We start from the raw sequence: 15,803 nt of genomic DNA, 5'->3' as shown, positions 1-15,803 counted from the left end.
CCCCCCGCAGCCGATCCCCAGTGCGCCATACCGTGACACCTTTTATAGCTTCACACTGCGGTTAAGTATAGCCACCCGCCCCGATTCGGCAGTGGAACGCTGGCCGGTGCAGTATCCAGGGTTCTAAAGTCTCTCTGTCAACTCTGTCGCCAGGGAGTCTCCAGGGTCCCAAAGTCCCTCGTTCGACCCCGGGAGCCAAGGCCAGGCTCCCTGTGCCTCAAACGATTCTCCCAACAATGTGGAGCTACATCTATAATAATTTTTGGTCCCTTACAGGCTTCTGCCCTTCTGGAATGGTTTTGAGGAGCTTCAAGCTCAGCACATAGGACACAGCCCCTCTGCCTGCCCTGGAGCCTGGCTGCCAGTACTAACGACACTGAGGACAGACAGTCACTCTGGGGCAGCAGGACGGGATCCTAGAAGCCCATAGTCCCTCCCTTTCCCAAGCTGTTGTGCTTCCCCAAAGGTTCACCATGCATCCCATGGCTCAGTCCCACAGCAGAGACATCCAATGATGGTACCCAAGATGGGCTCAGGCACTGGAATGCCCCCAGGACACCATATCCCCCGAGTCGGCCAGAACAGGGTGGGGACAATTAAAAAAGGATTAGCTGGACTACACCAGCGTGGTGCTGCCAGGACCTGGTACCTAATCCCAGCAGGAATGTGCTGGGGCCACGTGGCTCGCTGCTGTGGGGGTCTCCAGCAGCATGTTATGATGGTGCAGTGGATGCAGGATTGGGGCGGTGTATCCACATATGAAGTGTTTCCTGAGATGGTGTCCCCAGGATATTGCCATCATGTCACAGTATAAGGTTGCAGCTGGCTCAGGTGCATTTGTTTTCTGTCAGCCAAGCCCTCATGCCACACCAGCACATGTGGCACTCCATGGGCTCCAGCCCTGCCTGGCACATCATCCTCTTGCAGCCAAGGCCTGATGGCAACCCATGGCCCAATAACATATGCCACATAGACATGTAGCCACTTTCCTGTCTTGATGCACTACCATGCCAGGTGTGCCAGCAAGGAGACACCATCAAAGCATCAATGGGATCCTCAAGGTGTTTATGGCACGTCAGGGCTCTCCTCCCACCCTGGAAAAGCTGCAGGCTGCAGTGGGAAGCAAGGCTTGGTATGGGGAGCTAACCTAGCCAGGGATGGAGGAGCCACAGAGGCAGCCAGTGAGAGTTCCCATGCCAGGGGTCTCCCAAAGGAAGCCTAAAGCCGAGTCTTTGCAGCCGGCACAAATCACCGAGAATTTTTTTGAGTGGCTAAGCCCAGGGAATTGCATCTCAAGGAGGGTATGCTTGGGCCACATGGGTGCAAGCTGGGGCGAAGATACTTCTCCTCTCTCTTCTTCCTCCTTTCCCCACAACAAGCCAGTAGTGTCACTAGGTGTGCTGACAAAGGCCATCCCACTGCACAGCTGTAGCTCTTGGCTGGGAAGCAGGGCCATGCCAAGCTCAGGTGGCACAGGGATACTACAGCACTGGTCAGCAAAGCACAACTCATCTTACTCCCCTGGGTTTTAGCCAGCCTCTGCCATGATGACTCCCCTAGGGTGGAGGAAGGTTCCCTAGCCCTCAGGGAGATGGACCACCCTGCAGGTCCCTGTGGCATCACCAGGGCTATCTCAGTGAGGTACTGCTCCTGTTCCGGGTGCAGGATTTGTCCCCATCCCAGTGGGTAATAGGTGCTCATCCTGGTCTGTCTCACTCTGTGTGGGCTCTCCAGCAGACACCGGTACCAGTTACCCATCCCAGGGCACAGATACCTCCTGTGTAGGGCTAGCTCATCCACCAGCCCAGGAGGTGCAGGAGCCATTAGCTGCTGCCTGCTGCCTCACCACCCCCAGGAACTCTGTGGAGGTGGAGAGGAGCCATTTCCTACCACAAACAACGCTGGGGGCTCGGACGATTCTGGCACAGCTAGAATACTCACCAGATACGGAACTGCCGGGGGAGATTTGGCAGAGGCAGCACGGATCCACCGGTAGCAGGGAAGGAATCAAAGGAATGAAGGTGCCAGCACCTGCTCGCACCGCCGGCGGTGCCACCCTCACACTGGCGGGGAGCCAGGCCACCGGCACCTGGCTGTACCGCCCTCAGCAGGGCTAACAGAGAGCAGCATGGGCACGAGGGCGGGATGCTGGTGCCAATGCCCGTTCCAGCTGGGGACAGCCACCATATCAGCTCCCAGAGGCTACGGCGCTTGCCAGAAACCCCCAACAGGGCGGGAAGAGGTGGCCAGCAGGTGACGTGGCACATCCCTCCCGCTCCGATTTTCCGGGATGGAAGCCCGGTCTTTCTGACGCCTGATGATTTCTCCAGGCAGAACTGCTGCCAGGGAGGTTCCCGCAGGGTTCTGGAGCTGGAGTGATGGTGACGCCACCCAGCCATTTCACCACACATGCCAGGAGTGGCAGTAGGTGAAAAGACCCCAGCTGGGTGGAGGGAAACTGAGGCATAGTGCTGGCACAGCATAAGAAGGTGCCCACTATACAGGGTGGGGCACAACATCCCCACCCACCCTGTCCTATGGGTGCCTGCCATATTAGGGGGGAGATAGAGACACCACACCCAACCCTGTGGGGGTCATTCAGCTCAAAGTCCTGCTGCAGCTCCTGGGCAAAGTCTTACAACAGAGTAACCCCTGCCATACCAGTGCCAGCAGCACCCCTTCCATCTACTCTGTCCTCTGTCCCCATCCCCTTTGCCACCTATGGCATTGGGCTGGCACTTGGCACCATGGAATGACTGAGAAAGCAGAAGTGGTAGTGCTGGGCCAGAGCCTGCCACCAGCCTTCCGTCACACCAGTGCAGTGAGGCCAGCAACAAAAGGGTTACCAGCAGTAAGATGGAAAGGTGTTGCACAGGCATTCTGCCTGGCACAGCTCCTCCTGCCTGCTGCCATCCTACCTGTGCCATCCTACCTGGCACAGCTGCCACAGCCTGCTGAACCCACTGCCTGCCTGTGCCAGCTGTCTGCCTGCACCTGCACCTGACTTGCCTCCACCTGCACCTGACTTGCCTCCACCCATTGCCAGGCTGTTGGCACCTGCTGCCAGTCTGTGCCTGCTGCCAGCTTCCTGCATCTGCTGCCAGGCCTTCCTGCACTCTCTGCCAGCCCACCTGTACCTGCTGCTGCCTGCACCTACTGCTGCCTGCACCCGCTGCCTCTCTACTCATGCCAGACCTGCCTTCCTGGACTCCTGCACTCACAGGGACAGCCAGGGGTGCAGGAAGGACAAGGCACGGGTAGCCCTCAGGACAGCCTGTGTCCCCCCCTGCCCTGAACCCTGCCCACTGAGGCACGCGTGGCCGCGTTGCCGGCACCACTCAGCACTTGCTATTCTTGGCAGCCGTGGCTGGAAAATGGGAGGCAGTGGAGGAATTTTGTTTGCTCCAGGCTGGGCCCAGGCCAGACATCTGGGTTGCAGCTGAGCAGGACGCAGAACCAGCCCCCCGCTGCCCCACCAAGGCCCCCAGTGTCCCCAGCATGGCCCCAGCACCCCATGCCTAGGCAGGAAGCACCCATGTGGCAGCTGCCTGCCCCAGGGCTGAAGTGGTCCTGCCATTTGTGTGCTGTGGCACTCATGTACTGTGGTGTTCTTTGCACTGCCCTAGAGGCAGGGGGTGTCATCCCGGGTGTCACTGTAGAGCACGTGGGTGGCAGCGTGGCCCAGGGGGCATGCGTGTGCTCTTGTGTGAGTGTGAGTGTGAGTGTGTGCATTTGTGCTCCTGCGTGCATTCGTGCTCCTGTGTGTGTGTGTGCCTGGCTGATTTTGCACTCTGTGCTTGCATGCAAGTGTGAGTGGGTGTGCTTGCACGCGTGTGTGTGGGTGTTTGTGCATGGCTATGTTCTCGCACATGCCTGCTTGCACGTGTCCGTGAGTTTGCACACGCATGTGAGTGTCCATGAAGGAGTTTGCACGCGTGTGTGGGGTTGCCTGGGTGCTTGCCCCCATCTCGCACGTGTCTGCGTGTTTGTACACGAGTGTTTGTGTGCCCGCCGGTGCTCCTCTGCGCACAAAGCCCCCCCCCCTCTCCTCCTCCCGGCCGCTCCGGGCCGCGCCCCGCCCCGCCCCGCCGGGGCCGCCCCGCTCCTTCCCAGCGGACGCGGAGGGCGGAGCTGGGCCGGGCCGAGCCGAGTCGGGACCCAGGTGGGTGTCGTGGGCCGGGCAGGGTGGGGGAGTATGCCGGGGACGGGGGGGCTCCCGGGTCGGGGGCGGGGTGTCCGGAGTCGGGAGTCTCTGGGCTGCTGTTGGGGTCTGTCCGAGCTGGCACCGGAGGGTGGGGAGCGGGGTGGTGGTGCTGGCGGCAGGGTCCGTGTCCCGGCTGACACCGAGGTGGCCAGGTCTGCCCGGGCTGGCATCAGGAGTACCGGGACTGGGTCCGTGCCGAGGCTGGCATCGGGGACCAGGGGTGGCGGGCACTGCGGGTCTCAGAGGCTGGATTTGCAAGTGCTGACGCCGGTGGTCTCCAGTGCTGCCCACCTGCTCCCCACAACCTGCCTCCTGCGCCACCATCAGGTCGGGGCAGACGGCGTTGGGAGTCCGTGCCCAGGGGTCTGTCCTGGCCCCTCATCAGGCGTTGGCAAGTGCCAGGCAGGCGGGGAGAACCCCCAGTGCCCCTGGCACGGCTGTGGCTGGCTGGCAGCTGGAGGACCTGGCAGAGCCCATGGGTCACCCGGCTTGTCCCAGCACCTCTGGAAATGCCATTAGCGCCTGTGGCCCTCTCGCCAAGCTGCTGGGCAGCCCAACCCCACGGCACTATGCCTGGCTGGGGCCTCTGCCCACTGTCCGCTGCCAGCCGCCAGCCCAGAACTCGCTCTCCACCCTGCCAGCCCCTCCAGTTGCCCTTTCCCGATGGAGCCCAGGGCAAGCCCTGGCTGGCCATGCCAAGCAGCAGGCAGATGTGCCCAGATCTGTAACAGATGCTGCCACACACACTTGCCCCCTGGCCTGGCAACCACCATGTCCCACCTAACACCATGGCTGAGCTGGGTGTCATAACCTGGGGCAATTGCACCAAACCCTGGTTCTGTGGCAGGGCTTTTGGTCATCACTGGTGACCCAGCAAGGCCCCAATGGTCATGGCACAGGTGAAACCCATCATCTGCACCAGAGGCTGGTGACTGGTATGGCCAGGCTTGTGCTTTGTATGCGGCATGGGGAGGTGCTGACTGGCACGCCCCAGCTGCTTGCAGCTGCCCAGGGCTGCCATGGTGTGGCCGGCAGGCAAGGCAGGAAGCTGCATGTTGGCACAGTGCTCATGATAACTATCGCCTTCTGCTCCCCAGGGGAGAGCATGCCAGTGCTGGAGCTGGTGGAGCTCTTCTCACCCTGTGGTGGGTGCCTATGAGGGTGGTGGGCACACCACTGTGGGTCTTTGAACATCTGCCTAGCCAAAGCCCCCCCTACCCCAAACAAAGCTTCTGTTCACATGACGGTACTTGGAGGGCCAGGGGCCAAATCGTGGGAGCTGAAGCAATGGGGGAGACTAAGACCCAGGAGTGTTCAGGAGCCAGCTGCCTGCCCAGGGTTCCCTGTCCTGCTGACAGCACTCCAGCATGTGTCCTGTCCTTGTCCCTGTCCCCACAGGATAGCTCTCCACTTGCAGGCAGAAATGGACACAGTCCAGCACCCTTCTGCCAGCAGGGCTTGGGCAGACATGGGGAAGGCTGGGTGCTAATCAGCCGGGCTGCCTCAGTTTCTCCACAGGCAGGAGCAAGAAGGGTTCTTCTAGAGCCCCTTATGGTTGAGGTTGGCTTAACTGGAACTTAAAATCCAGGAAGGGACGTGGCTGTCCAATGTACCCCCCCTGTCACTGGATCAAACCCAGTCGGGGGGGAAATCTTGTGTTGTGCCGGGATTGCCCTATGCTGATGCTCAGGGTTCTCTGTATCCCATCGGCAGTACTGATCTCCGGGAGGGATCACGGTCCGGGAGCTGTAACCCGAGCTGAGGTCTCTGTTCTCTGCCCCAGCCACCGAGTCGCCCGCCAGCCCCCAGCCATGAGCCGCACGCTGCTCCTGTTTCTAGTCCCGCTCCTGCTTCTTGTCCCGCTCCTGCTGTGTGGCCCCGCCGCCGGCCGCCCCCCACCCACTGCCACGCCCCGCCTCAAGCTGGCTTTCTCTGGTGAGCATGGGACACGAGCAGGGTGGAGGGATGGGGGGTCGGGCACGGGTGCACCAGTTCCTTGTCAGCTCTCAGCATCATCCCTGGGGACCAGAGCATCCCGGGGAGCAGCATGGCAGAAGAGGTGAGAGTCACCATCACTGCCACCTCACCAGCACTGTTGCTGCCCTTCCTGCAGGGTGATGGACATTGGCTTGGGCTGCCAGGTTCCAACCTGCCTGCCCTCAGGGCCATGCCTGCACTTGGGTGCACTCTTGACCTCTGGCATGTGCTGGCTTCGGTGCCCATACACCTGCAATGCACCGGGGTGGCACTCCCTAACCACAGCTGCTCTGCCATGGCACTGTGGGACACTGTACTGGCCGGGGAGCCAGTGCCATGACCTGGCTGCATACCCTGTGGGCTCCAGCATGGCACAGGTTCTTTGTGCAGCGGCAGGTCCCAGTGAGCATTCTCCTCCCAGCCTGACAAAGGGCTGATTGTTCCTGCCACGGTGGGATTAGCTCTGCAGGGCAGGGAATGGCCCCTTCTCCCCCATCGCCTGTTGTGAGGGTGGGCTGTGCAGAGTTGGGTGCTGAGACGCACAGGGATGGCTGCTGGTCTGGGTCAGAGTTGGGTGCTGAGGGGCACAGAGATGGGCGCTGGCCTGGATAAGGCTTGGGTGCTGGGTGGTGTAGGGATGGCTGCTGGGCTGACACAATGATGAGTGATGGGTGGCGTGGGGATGGGTGCTAGGTAGTTCAGGGATGGGTGTCAGGGTGGTGTGAAGATGGGTGCTGGGCTAGCAGAGGGTCAATGAACCCAGTCAAGCCAGTAGGACAGGTTTGGGGAAGGGGGTGGCATGGCAGGGGAGTCATGGCCAGACTCAGGTCCCTGTGGGGCACATCTGGGGCAGGAGAACTCACAAAGACAGTGGCGGGTGCCATGGTGGAGCCCAGCTGAACAGTGCTGCTGGCTCCTGGCAGAGCTGCGGGCTCGCCACGGGCTGCAGCTCTTCACGCTGGAGCGCTCGTGCTGCTACGAGGCCCTGCTGCTGGATGAGGAGCGTGGCCGCCTCTTTGTCGGTGCCCAGAACTACCTGCTCTCCCTGGCCCTGGATGACATCAGTCAGCGGGACAGGAAGGTAACTGGGGAGGACACACTGGCTGGGTGGCCCAAGGCACTCCCCAGAGCTGTGGACACCTCTTTCCCTGCCACCCTGCAGATCTACTGGCCAGCACCAGTGGAATGGAGGGAGGAGTGCAACTGGGCTGGCAAGGACATCACTGTGAGTTTCTGGGGATGCCTGGGGATGCCGGGGGGAGTGCCAGGGAGCCATTCCAATATCATCTTCCTATGCTCTCTGCCTCCAGGCTGAGTGCATGAACTTTGTGAAGATCCTCCATGCCTACAACCGGACCCACCTGTATGCCTGTGGCACCGGTGCCTTCCACCCAGTCTGTGCCTTCGTGGAAGCTGGCCAGCACACAGAGGTGAGACCCATGCTGCCCCAGCACTGCCATGGCCCCCACCTGCTGCCACCCACCCCCCACCCATCCTTACCCGCTCCAGGAGCCCGTCTTCAAGCTGGACCCCCAGCGCACTGAGGATGGCAAGGGGAAGAGCCCCTATGACCCCCGGCATGCAGCCGCTTCTGTCCTCGTGGGTAAGGGAGAGCCAAACCTGGTGCTGGGGTGTGGTGTGGTGGGAGGGTGCCAGGGGGTGCCCCATAACGCTTCCCTCGGTGCCTGCCAGGCGAGGAGCTCTACTCCGGGGTGGCCACCGATCTGATGGGCCGTGACTTTACCATCTTCCGCAGCCTGGGCCGACGTCCCTCCATCCGCACTGAGCAGCACGACTCCCGCTGGCTCAATGGTCAGTGCCAGGGAGCAGGACGGCAATGAGGCTGCTGGCACCTCGGCATGGCATCTCTGCTCCCTGGAGATACCGGGGCAGTGAGTCCTCCAGGCTCAGCTGCACTCTGTCCTCCGCTGCCTGTGTAGGGTGATTCGGGGGGTGTCTGTGCCTCTTACAGACCTCTGGTGCCTGGTGGGGTCCCATCCTCACTCTGCTTCTGCCCTGCAGCTGGGCAGAGGCAGATCTCTGCTCACCTGGGACCCCAGTGGATGCCCAGGAAGCAGAGATAGCAGAGGCACTGGAGGAAGCACCCTTCTGCCCCCAGAGCCCAAGTTTGTGGCCGTCTTTTGGGTGCCAGAAAGTGAGGACCCCGACGATGACAAGATCTACTTCTTCTTCCGTGAGACAGCAGTGGAACGGCAGCAGGGGCTGGGCAAGACCAGCTTTGCCCGTATTGGCCAGATCTGCCGGGTAAGAGTATCCATGGGTGGGTGGTCTGGGGTCTAGGTGTGCCTGGGGGTGCCACTCACCACTACTGATGTTGGTATCCTCTTTTGGCAGAATGACATGGGTGGGCAGCGCAGCCTGGTGAACAAGTGGACAACCTTCCTGAAGGCACGTCTCATCTGTGCTGTGCCAGGACCTGATGGGGCAGATACCCATTTCAACGAGCTCCGTGAGTAGGGGGATGAGGATGGCACCACCCAGGGTGGCCATGGGTGGTCCTGGCACATTGTGCTGATGCCCTCCTGTCTTATAGGAGATGTCTTCCTGCTGCAGACAAAGGACAAGCGCAACCCCCTGGTCTACGCCATCTTCTCCACTTCCAGGTTGAGCCCCCTCCTCACTGCACCTCCCATGGCTGGCAGTGCCACCCTTGTCCTTCACATCACCCCATCTTTCCCCCACCAGCTCTGTTTTCCAGGGCTCAGCTGTTTGTGTCTATACCATGGCTGACATTCGCCGGGCTTTCCTGGGCCCCTTTGCACACAAGGAAGGCCCAAACTATCAATGGGTGTCATACCAGGGACGTGTGCCATACCCCCGCCCAGGCATGGTATGTGGCACAGGGGTGTGCAAGCTGGTGCCACCAGTAGGATGCTGGTATCTGGGATGCGTGGGCAGTGACACCCTGCTCAGTCAGTGCTACCTCCCTGCAGTGCCCCAGCAAAACCTTTGGCACCTTTGGCTCCACCAAAGACTTCCCAGATGAGGTGATCCAGTTTGCCCGGCACCACCCACTGATGTACAACCCGGTGCTGCCCCACAGCCAGCGCCCCCTCTTCCTGCAAGCCTCTGTTCCCTACACTTTCACCCGCATTGCTGTGGACCATGTCACTGCTGCTGATGGCCACTACAACGTCCTCTTCATTGGCACAGGCACGTAGTCACCCCCAGGCCAGGGCAGGGGTGGAGAGCTGAGGGATGCTGGGGCTGGGACCTGCAGCCTCACTCCTCCCTGCCCACAGACATGGGCACAGTGCTGAAAGTAGTCTCAATGGCCAAGGAGAGCTGGCACCACATGGAGCCGCTGCTGCTGGAGGAGCTGCAGGTCTTCCAGGTAAGAGGATGCACTCTGCACCATCCCAGTCAGAGATCCCAAGCACCCCTTTGTGCTGTATGTACTCCAGACTGTGCTGGGTGCTCCAGCTGCCAGGATGTGGGAGCTAGCAGCCTGGATGCCTGCCCCCCACCACAGCTCCTAACTCCTGCTCATACTCTGCCTGCAGGATTCCTCCCCTGTCACTAGCCTGCAGCTCTCTTCAAAGCGGGTAAGTGGGAATCCCAGGTGGGTCCCTGTGTTCCACCATAGCTCTACTGGGCCCCATGCCACAGCATGGGAGTGCTCAGCCCAACTCTCCCCCACAGCATCAACTCTATGCTGGCTCAGCCACAGCACTGGCCCAGTTGTCCCTGCACCGCTGTGGTGCCTATGGCAAAGCCTGCGCTGAGTGCTGCCTGGCACGGGACCCATACTGTGCCTGGGATGGCACCATCTGCACCCGTTATGTTCCTAACACTAAGAGGTAGGTGAGATGCCAAAGCATGATGCTGGGCTGGCCAGCTTGCCCTGAGGCTATGGTGAGGGGCACAAGCCCTGCTGCCCCAGCTCCTGCTCCTCTGCCACCTTCCTGCAGGCGTTTTCGCCGGCAAGATATCCGCAACGGTGACCCCAATATGCTCTGTTCAGAAGGTGAGCTGGGACCCAACTTGGGGCTGGGGATTAGCCCTGCCAGGGCAGGGGCTGATAGTTGGGCCATGTCTCCTCCAGACCCCCGTCGAGGCAGTGTGCCCCGGAAGCAGCTCTATGGGGTGGAGGGCAGCACTGCCTTTCTGGAGTGCATCCCCAAATCCCTTCAAGCCCGTGTCCTCTGGATGTACCAGCGTACCCCAGATGACCCCCAGCAAGAGGTAGGCTTTTCCCCAGCCAGGTACCACCAGTGAGACCATGCCATGCTATGCCATGCCAAGCTGACTGCTCATCCCCTCGGGTGCCACAGGTGCAGATGGATGAGCGGGTGGTGCAGACAGAGCGGGGTGTCCTCCTGCGCAGCGTGCAGCGTGCCGATGCCGGCCTCTACCTCTGCCACGCCACTGAACACGGCTTCACCCAGCCCCTGCTGCAGCTCTCCCTGGAGGTGATCGGTGCTCGGCAGGTAGTGGGCATGGCACCCGCCGAAGACCCCCAGCTCACCGCCGGGCCCGCCAGCCGCAAGGTCTGGTACCGGGACTTCCTCCAGCTGGTGGAACGCCCGCCGTTGGGGGCTGCGGACAGGGCCTGCCAGCGGCCCTGGAGCCGGGGGAGGTCCCTGCCACCTCCACGCGCCCACGCCGGACCCCCCGGCCGCGGCCATGGCGAGGAGCCGCGCAAAGCTCGCCGCCGGCGCACCCACGAGGGGCCGCGGGCCGAGCGGAGACCCCGCAGCGCATCCCCCTGGTGACCCCGGGGCTGGCCCCAGGCACCGGGCTCTGCCTAGGAGCGGAGCCGCGGGCAGGGGCGAAGTCCCCCACCGGCCTCGGCTAGCCCGCCGGCAGCCCCGGAGCCGGCCGCAGACAGCAGTGGGGGACTGCGGCTGCGGGGCCAGGGGGGCAGCCAAGGCGGCAGCCAAGGCTGACACCCTCTCGAGGGGCTGCCGGCCGCCCCTGCCACCGGCTCCAGCAGCAGCGACTGCCAGTACCGCAGAGTCACCGAAATATTTATTAACGACCGTTACGGATGAATGTAAAGCTGCCCCGGCGGGGAAGCGGCGGGGCCACGCCGTGCCTCCCCTGGGCATGACACCGTTGGGGACGCGGCAGCAGGGCCACCCTCAGGTCCTGGAGGCTACAGGCAGGACCCCGAAAGGACAGGACGGGCACTGGCGGGACATGGATGGCCCGGCGGGAGAATGCCCGAGAGGGAGATGAGGGGGGCACGGAGGTAGTGCCCAGCGCTCCGGACAGAGCAGCGGCGCGGGGGGCTTGTACTAATTGAGCACAATAAAGCAGAGGATTCAGGCCGTGGTCCGCGTCTGCCCCTGCATCCCGGGAGCGCTGTCGCGTCTGGCTTCTTGCGCTTTCGTTTCTTGAAAACAGAAACCGAAATTCCACGGTGCCAACACGAGTCTGCTGCCTGCGGTGTCACCAGGGCTCCTGCCGACACTGGGACTGGCCACATCCCATTGCCTGGGGTGAAACTATGCCACCAGCCATATCCTAGTGCTGACTGCACCTCAGCCCAGATACTTGAGCCCCCTGCATGGGCACAGGCAGGTGCTGATGCAGGTAGGGCACCCCCAGCCCACAGGTGGACATCCCAGTGGTGTGACACCACCTCCTGCCAGCTGGTCTTCCTGGGGGGACCCTGGGCAGGAGCCAGCCAGGAACAGGAACGGGGGGAAGGCAAAGCGCTGGGGCCACTCTTAAGTTCCATCAGTGATCAGCGTCGTTATTTGGGAAGGTTTAAAAGCTGCCGCAGGCAGGAGCAGGAAGAGCAGAGGCAGAAGATGGAACTGTTTTATTCCTGAGGTCAAGCTGGTTCAGGGTTGGCACTTCAGACCCCACCAGGCACCCCAGGCTCCGGCAGTACCACTGCTCTGCACCCATGTGTCCCTGTACCATCCTAGCAGCCAGTGGCACTGAGGAACTCACTCATCCCAAGGGATTCCACCTGCCACCATCTCCCATACCACTCGGCACCATCTCCAGCTCAGCAAGAAGGACAGGGATCTACCAAGGCCTTTATTTCCAGCATGACAGTGTGGGTACAGGGGTGTGGAGTGGTGTTGGGGGCAATGCTCAGGAGCATGAGCAGGAAGGCAACTGAGGGTGCTGGGGGTCTGCACCCCCCCGAAGCCGCAGGAGCATGTAGATGGTGGTCTGGTGCTGGACATCATAGTGCGCCAGCGTCTGCTGGTCCTCCAGCTCCCTGGAGCCATATGTCAGGCGCTGCTGCTCAGCAGGAGGTCCCTGCCGAGAGTGGATCTGCTCCTTCAGCTGACGTACAGTGTCACTGGGCCGCACCCTGTATGTGGTGGTCCGGTTCTTGTCATCCTTCACAAAGACCTCCATGACCTGGGGCTCAGTGTGCAGCAGCATCAGTGTGGTGTTGTAGAAGATGCCGTGGGTGGCCAGGGTGTTATGATCCTGGAAGACAGGGGTGCTCCTGCCTTGTTCCTGCTTCGCCAGACGCTGGCTGTACCGGGAGATGCCCAATGTTTGCTCGATCTTCTCCTTCAGCTGCCAGACAGTGGTGCTTGGGCTGACGGTTGTTTTCATGACAGTAATGCCTGTCAGCTGCTTCACCTCAATCATCACAGGCCGGGCTGGCTGTGGGGACAGAAGAGCAGGTATACAAAGCTGGTAGGGGCAGGGGGGCTGTGGTGCCTGCTGGCACAAGCAGCCTTACCTGCACATTCCAGGGCTGGATGTCTTTGACACAGGGCAGCAAAAGGTGGCGGGTCGCCTCCTGTGCCAGCAGGTCCCAATTCTTGCCTTGGCCCAGGATCCCTGTAGGGTCAGCAGGATCCAGGATGATGGGGCTGCAAACAGAGGGTGGGCATTGCCATCAGCCCCAGTCAGTGCCACAGGGTGGGTGGCATGGGTCCCATCAAGCAAGGTCCTCACCAGGGATTATGCATCAGATTTTTGATGTGGGCACCAATCTGGCTGTGCTGGAGTGAGTAGTATTTCTCCCAGTAAATGCAGATCTCCTGGTGCTGGCGCAGCAGCTCCAGCACTGTACGGAAGCCCTGAGCCATGTTGAAGGACTGATTGGAGCTCGTACCCTCCTCCCAAGCATAGATGGTCAGCAGTTCCAGGGCATACTTTGGAGGCAGGTCTGCATCAGGGTGTCGTGGCTTCAGCATCTGGAGTCAAGACAGAGACAAATATGAGAGCTGACCAGATGACCAGTGGGTTCCTGGTGGGTGTCAATGAAGCCAGACAGCCCCTCACCTCCTTGTACCAGTACTTGACCAGGCGCAGGAGGCTTTTCGTCTTAGTGGGGCAACGCTTCACAAACATCTTCTGCAGCTCAGTGAAGCAAGGGGAGAACTCCCCAGGACCACTGCTGGCATCCAGGAGCCCCACATACACCTCTGCATTTGGTGGGGCATCCTTGCTCACAGGCCCTGTGGAGTGAGAAAGAGGGTGAAAGCCATCCTAGTGATGATGCCGCAGTTCAGCCCTTCACCAGCCCACAGCTCTTACCCAAGGCATCATAGGCAGGCAGGATGTCCACCTCAATGGACTCTGAGGTTTCCTTGGAGTGGAGAGTGAGGCTGAGGGAGCGTGGTGTATTGTCAGGACCCTTGTACCGGGGGTCACTGATGTGCACTGTGAAAGTCAAGCTCTCCCTGCAGGCATGCAGCCTCTCCTTGATCAAATCCAGGATATACTTTCTCTCCTGCTTCTGATGCTGGTAGCTGGAGAAGTGGCTGAGGAAGAGCACCACGTCGGCATCAGATTTGTTTTTCAGGGCTGTGCCCTTGCCTGCCGAGCCACCCTGCAGAGAGATACCCTACCTGCTCAGCACCACTGCCCCTCAGCACAGGGGCTGCCTGTCACCATACCTGGAGCTGCCAGGGGAAAATGAGGCAGGACAAAAGCTAGAGCAGCAGAACAGAGGTAAGGGTGACAGCAGGGGTGCTGGCTGGCCCCCACGCCAGGTAGTGCTCACCTTGACAGTCTTATAGACACGGATGTTTTCAAAGCAGTCCTCCTTCAAGAAGTCGCAGATCTTCCTCACTGTTTCCTTCACTTGAACACAGAAATCTGGGCTGGGCTGCAGCTCCTCCATGATCCAGCCGTCCAGCTTGTTGGGGGCCACCGACCAAAGCCCATTCGTGGATGTCATCTGTCCCACATTCATCCTGCCAGCTGCAGTTGCTCTGTTTCGTGACTTACTACCCGCACTCTGCCCGCTTCTGTCAGCTTTTAAACTACTCGGGTCACCGCCCCCATGGCGTCATCGTCGGGAAGTTAAGGTGGCCCCGGCCCCAAAGTTTCGCATCTTCCCAGCCCCAGGTTCCCTGGGGGGCTCCTGCCCACGGTCTCCGCTGGGTGCCTAGCTGGCAGGAAGTGGTGTCCCACCACGGGGACCCGGCGCGTGGCCCTGCCTGGGGGCTGGAGTTGCCCTGCCTGCACCAGCGCCTGCCTGTATCCACGCTGAGGGCTCAAGCGTCTGGGCTGTGCTGCGGCCAGAGCTGGGACACGGCTTGTGCTGGTAGCACAGTTTCATCCAGGCAATGGGATGTGGCCGGTGCCAGCGTCAGTGAGATCCATGGTGTCACCACAACCATGGAATGTGGCCAGTGCCACCGGAGGCCCTAGTGTCGCCCCAGGCAATGGGGCGCAGTTGGTGCCTGGGTCACCAGAAGTCCTGGTATCACTTTAAGCAATAAGATATAGCCGGTGCCAGTACCTCCGAGAGTCCTGGTGTCATCGCAGGCGATGAGACACGGCTAGTGCCAGCATTATGGGAGCTCCTGGTGCCCCTCGCCAGTGGGGCACGGTTAGTGACAGCACTACCGGAGCCCCTAGTGCTCTTCCCCGGCATAGGGAGCGGCAGGCGGCAGGGACAGGACGCTGCTGCCCGTGCTGCCTTAAGCTCCACCTGCGGCGGAGCCGGGAAATCGGAGTTTCTGTTTCTGCCCCACTTTCGATTTCTGCTTTCAGCCGCTGAAACGAAAGGCCAAAGGTCTTCCCCAGCCCTGTCCTTCCCATCGCCTCCTCGGCGCCATGGGGGCCGTGGGCAGAAGAAGGGATATGGGCAGGGGTATGGAGGAGGATTGAGACATGCCAGAGTTGGAAACAGGGACAGGGATTTGGACAGGGACATGGGCAGGCAGGAGCAAAGACATGGCCAGAACAGGAATATGGCAGGAGCAGGGATGGGTGTCCCCTTTGTCGGGTGGCAATAGGGATATGGGCAGTGTTATGGGCAGGGACAGCGACTGGCAAAAATCTGGGACAGAAGCAGATATTTATGTAGGAATGAAGCAGGGATACAGGCAGAGGCAGGGACAAGAACAGAAGCAGAGATACAGGCATGAGCAGGAGTGGGACAGGAGGAGGGCTATGGGCAAGTATGCAGAGAGGGGCAGGGACAGCTGTAGCAAGCATTTTGTTTACTCTGTTTGACACCAGGAGCAGGGCTGTGACATCAACAACAACTCATTCTTTATTTGCAGCCAAATGTGGTTTCACATGTGGCTCACATCCTTCAAGCACTGTAGTACAGCACAGTTTGATCAATCCCTAATTATCTCCCTTCCACCTGATTGCAAAGCCACTGCAACTCTATAGCGTTATCATCCTTCCACCCTCGTCGCAGTGTCCCTGGTGT

At 60.8% G+C, this 15,803-nt stretch overlaps 2 protein-coding genes across 2 annotated transcripts; one reads left to right on the top strand and one right to left on the bottom strand.

Moving 5' to 3' along the window:
* Positions 1 to 7,491: 7,491 nt before the first annotated feature.
* On the top strand, positions 7,492 to 10,917 carry SEMA3B (semaphorin 3B). The gene is made up of 14 exons (XM_054387270.1): positions 7,492 to 7,601; positions 7,678 to 7,784; positions 7,874 to 7,993; positions 8,301 to 8,446; positions 8,537 to 8,651; positions 8,736 to 8,805; positions 8,888 to 9,032; positions 9,136 to 9,355; positions 9,445 to 9,536; positions 9,706 to 9,747; positions 9,845 to 10,002; positions 10,114 to 10,169; positions 10,248 to 10,387; positions 10,477 to 10,917. The coding sequence occupies exons 1-14, from the start codon at positions 7,501 to 7,503 to the stop codon at positions 10,915 to 10,917; spliced, it is 1,953 nt and encodes a 650-aa protein (XP_054243245.1). The 5' UTR covers positions 7,492 to 7,500.
* Positions 10,918 to 12,253: 1,336 nt separating this feature from the next.
* Positions 12,254 to 14,327, bottom strand: LOC128971608 (2'-5'-oligoadenylate synthase 1-like). Its single transcript, XM_054387211.1, has 6 exons — positions 14,136 to 14,327; positions 13,667 to 13,961; positions 13,412 to 13,587; positions 13,082 to 13,323; positions 12,864 to 12,996; positions 12,254 to 12,784 (listed from the first exon to the last, which is right to left on the bottom strand). Exons 1-6 carry the CDS (start codon positions 14,325 to 14,327, stop codon positions 12,254 to 12,256), a joined length of 1,569 nt encoding a protein of 522 aa, XP_054243186.1.
* Between the last annotated feature and the right edge of the window lie 1,476 nt (positions 14,328 to 15,803).

The sequence above is a fragment of the Indicator indicator genome, chromosome 15, assembly GCF_027791375.1.
Source record: "Indicator indicator isolate 239-I01 chromosome 15, UM_Iind_1.1, whole genome shotgun sequence".
NCBI classification, from domain to species: Eukaryota; Metazoa; Chordata; class Aves; order Piciformes; family Indicatoridae; genus Indicator; species Indicator indicator.
This window is presented reverse-complemented; position numbering and strand designations above follow the sequence as displayed.

Coding starts and splice junctions, on each gene's coding strand:
- SEMA3B (XM_054387270.1), top strand. CDS start 7,501: ATGAACTTTGTGAAGATCCTCCATGCCTACAACCGGACCCACCTGTAT. Junction 8,806..8,887: donor GCCATCTTCTCCACTTCCAG/GTTGAGCCCCCT, acceptor TTCCCCCACCAG/CTCTGTTTTCCAGGGCTCAG. Junction 9,033..9,135: donor CATACCCCCGCCCAGGCATG/GTATGTGGCACA, acceptor ACCTCCCTGCAG/TGCCCCAGCAAAACCTTTGG.
- LOC128971608 (XM_054387211.1), bottom strand. CDS start 14,327: ATGAATGTGGGACAGATGACATCCACGAATGGGCTTTGGTCGGTGGCC. Junction 13,588..13,666: donor GCCTGCCTATGATGCCTTGG/GTAAGAGCTGTG, acceptor CTCACTCCACAG/GGCCTGTGAGCAAGGATGCC. Junction 12,785..12,863: donor TCCAGCCCTGGAATGTGCAG/GTAAGGCTGCTT, acceptor CTGTCCCCACAG/CCAGCCCGGCCTGTGATGAT.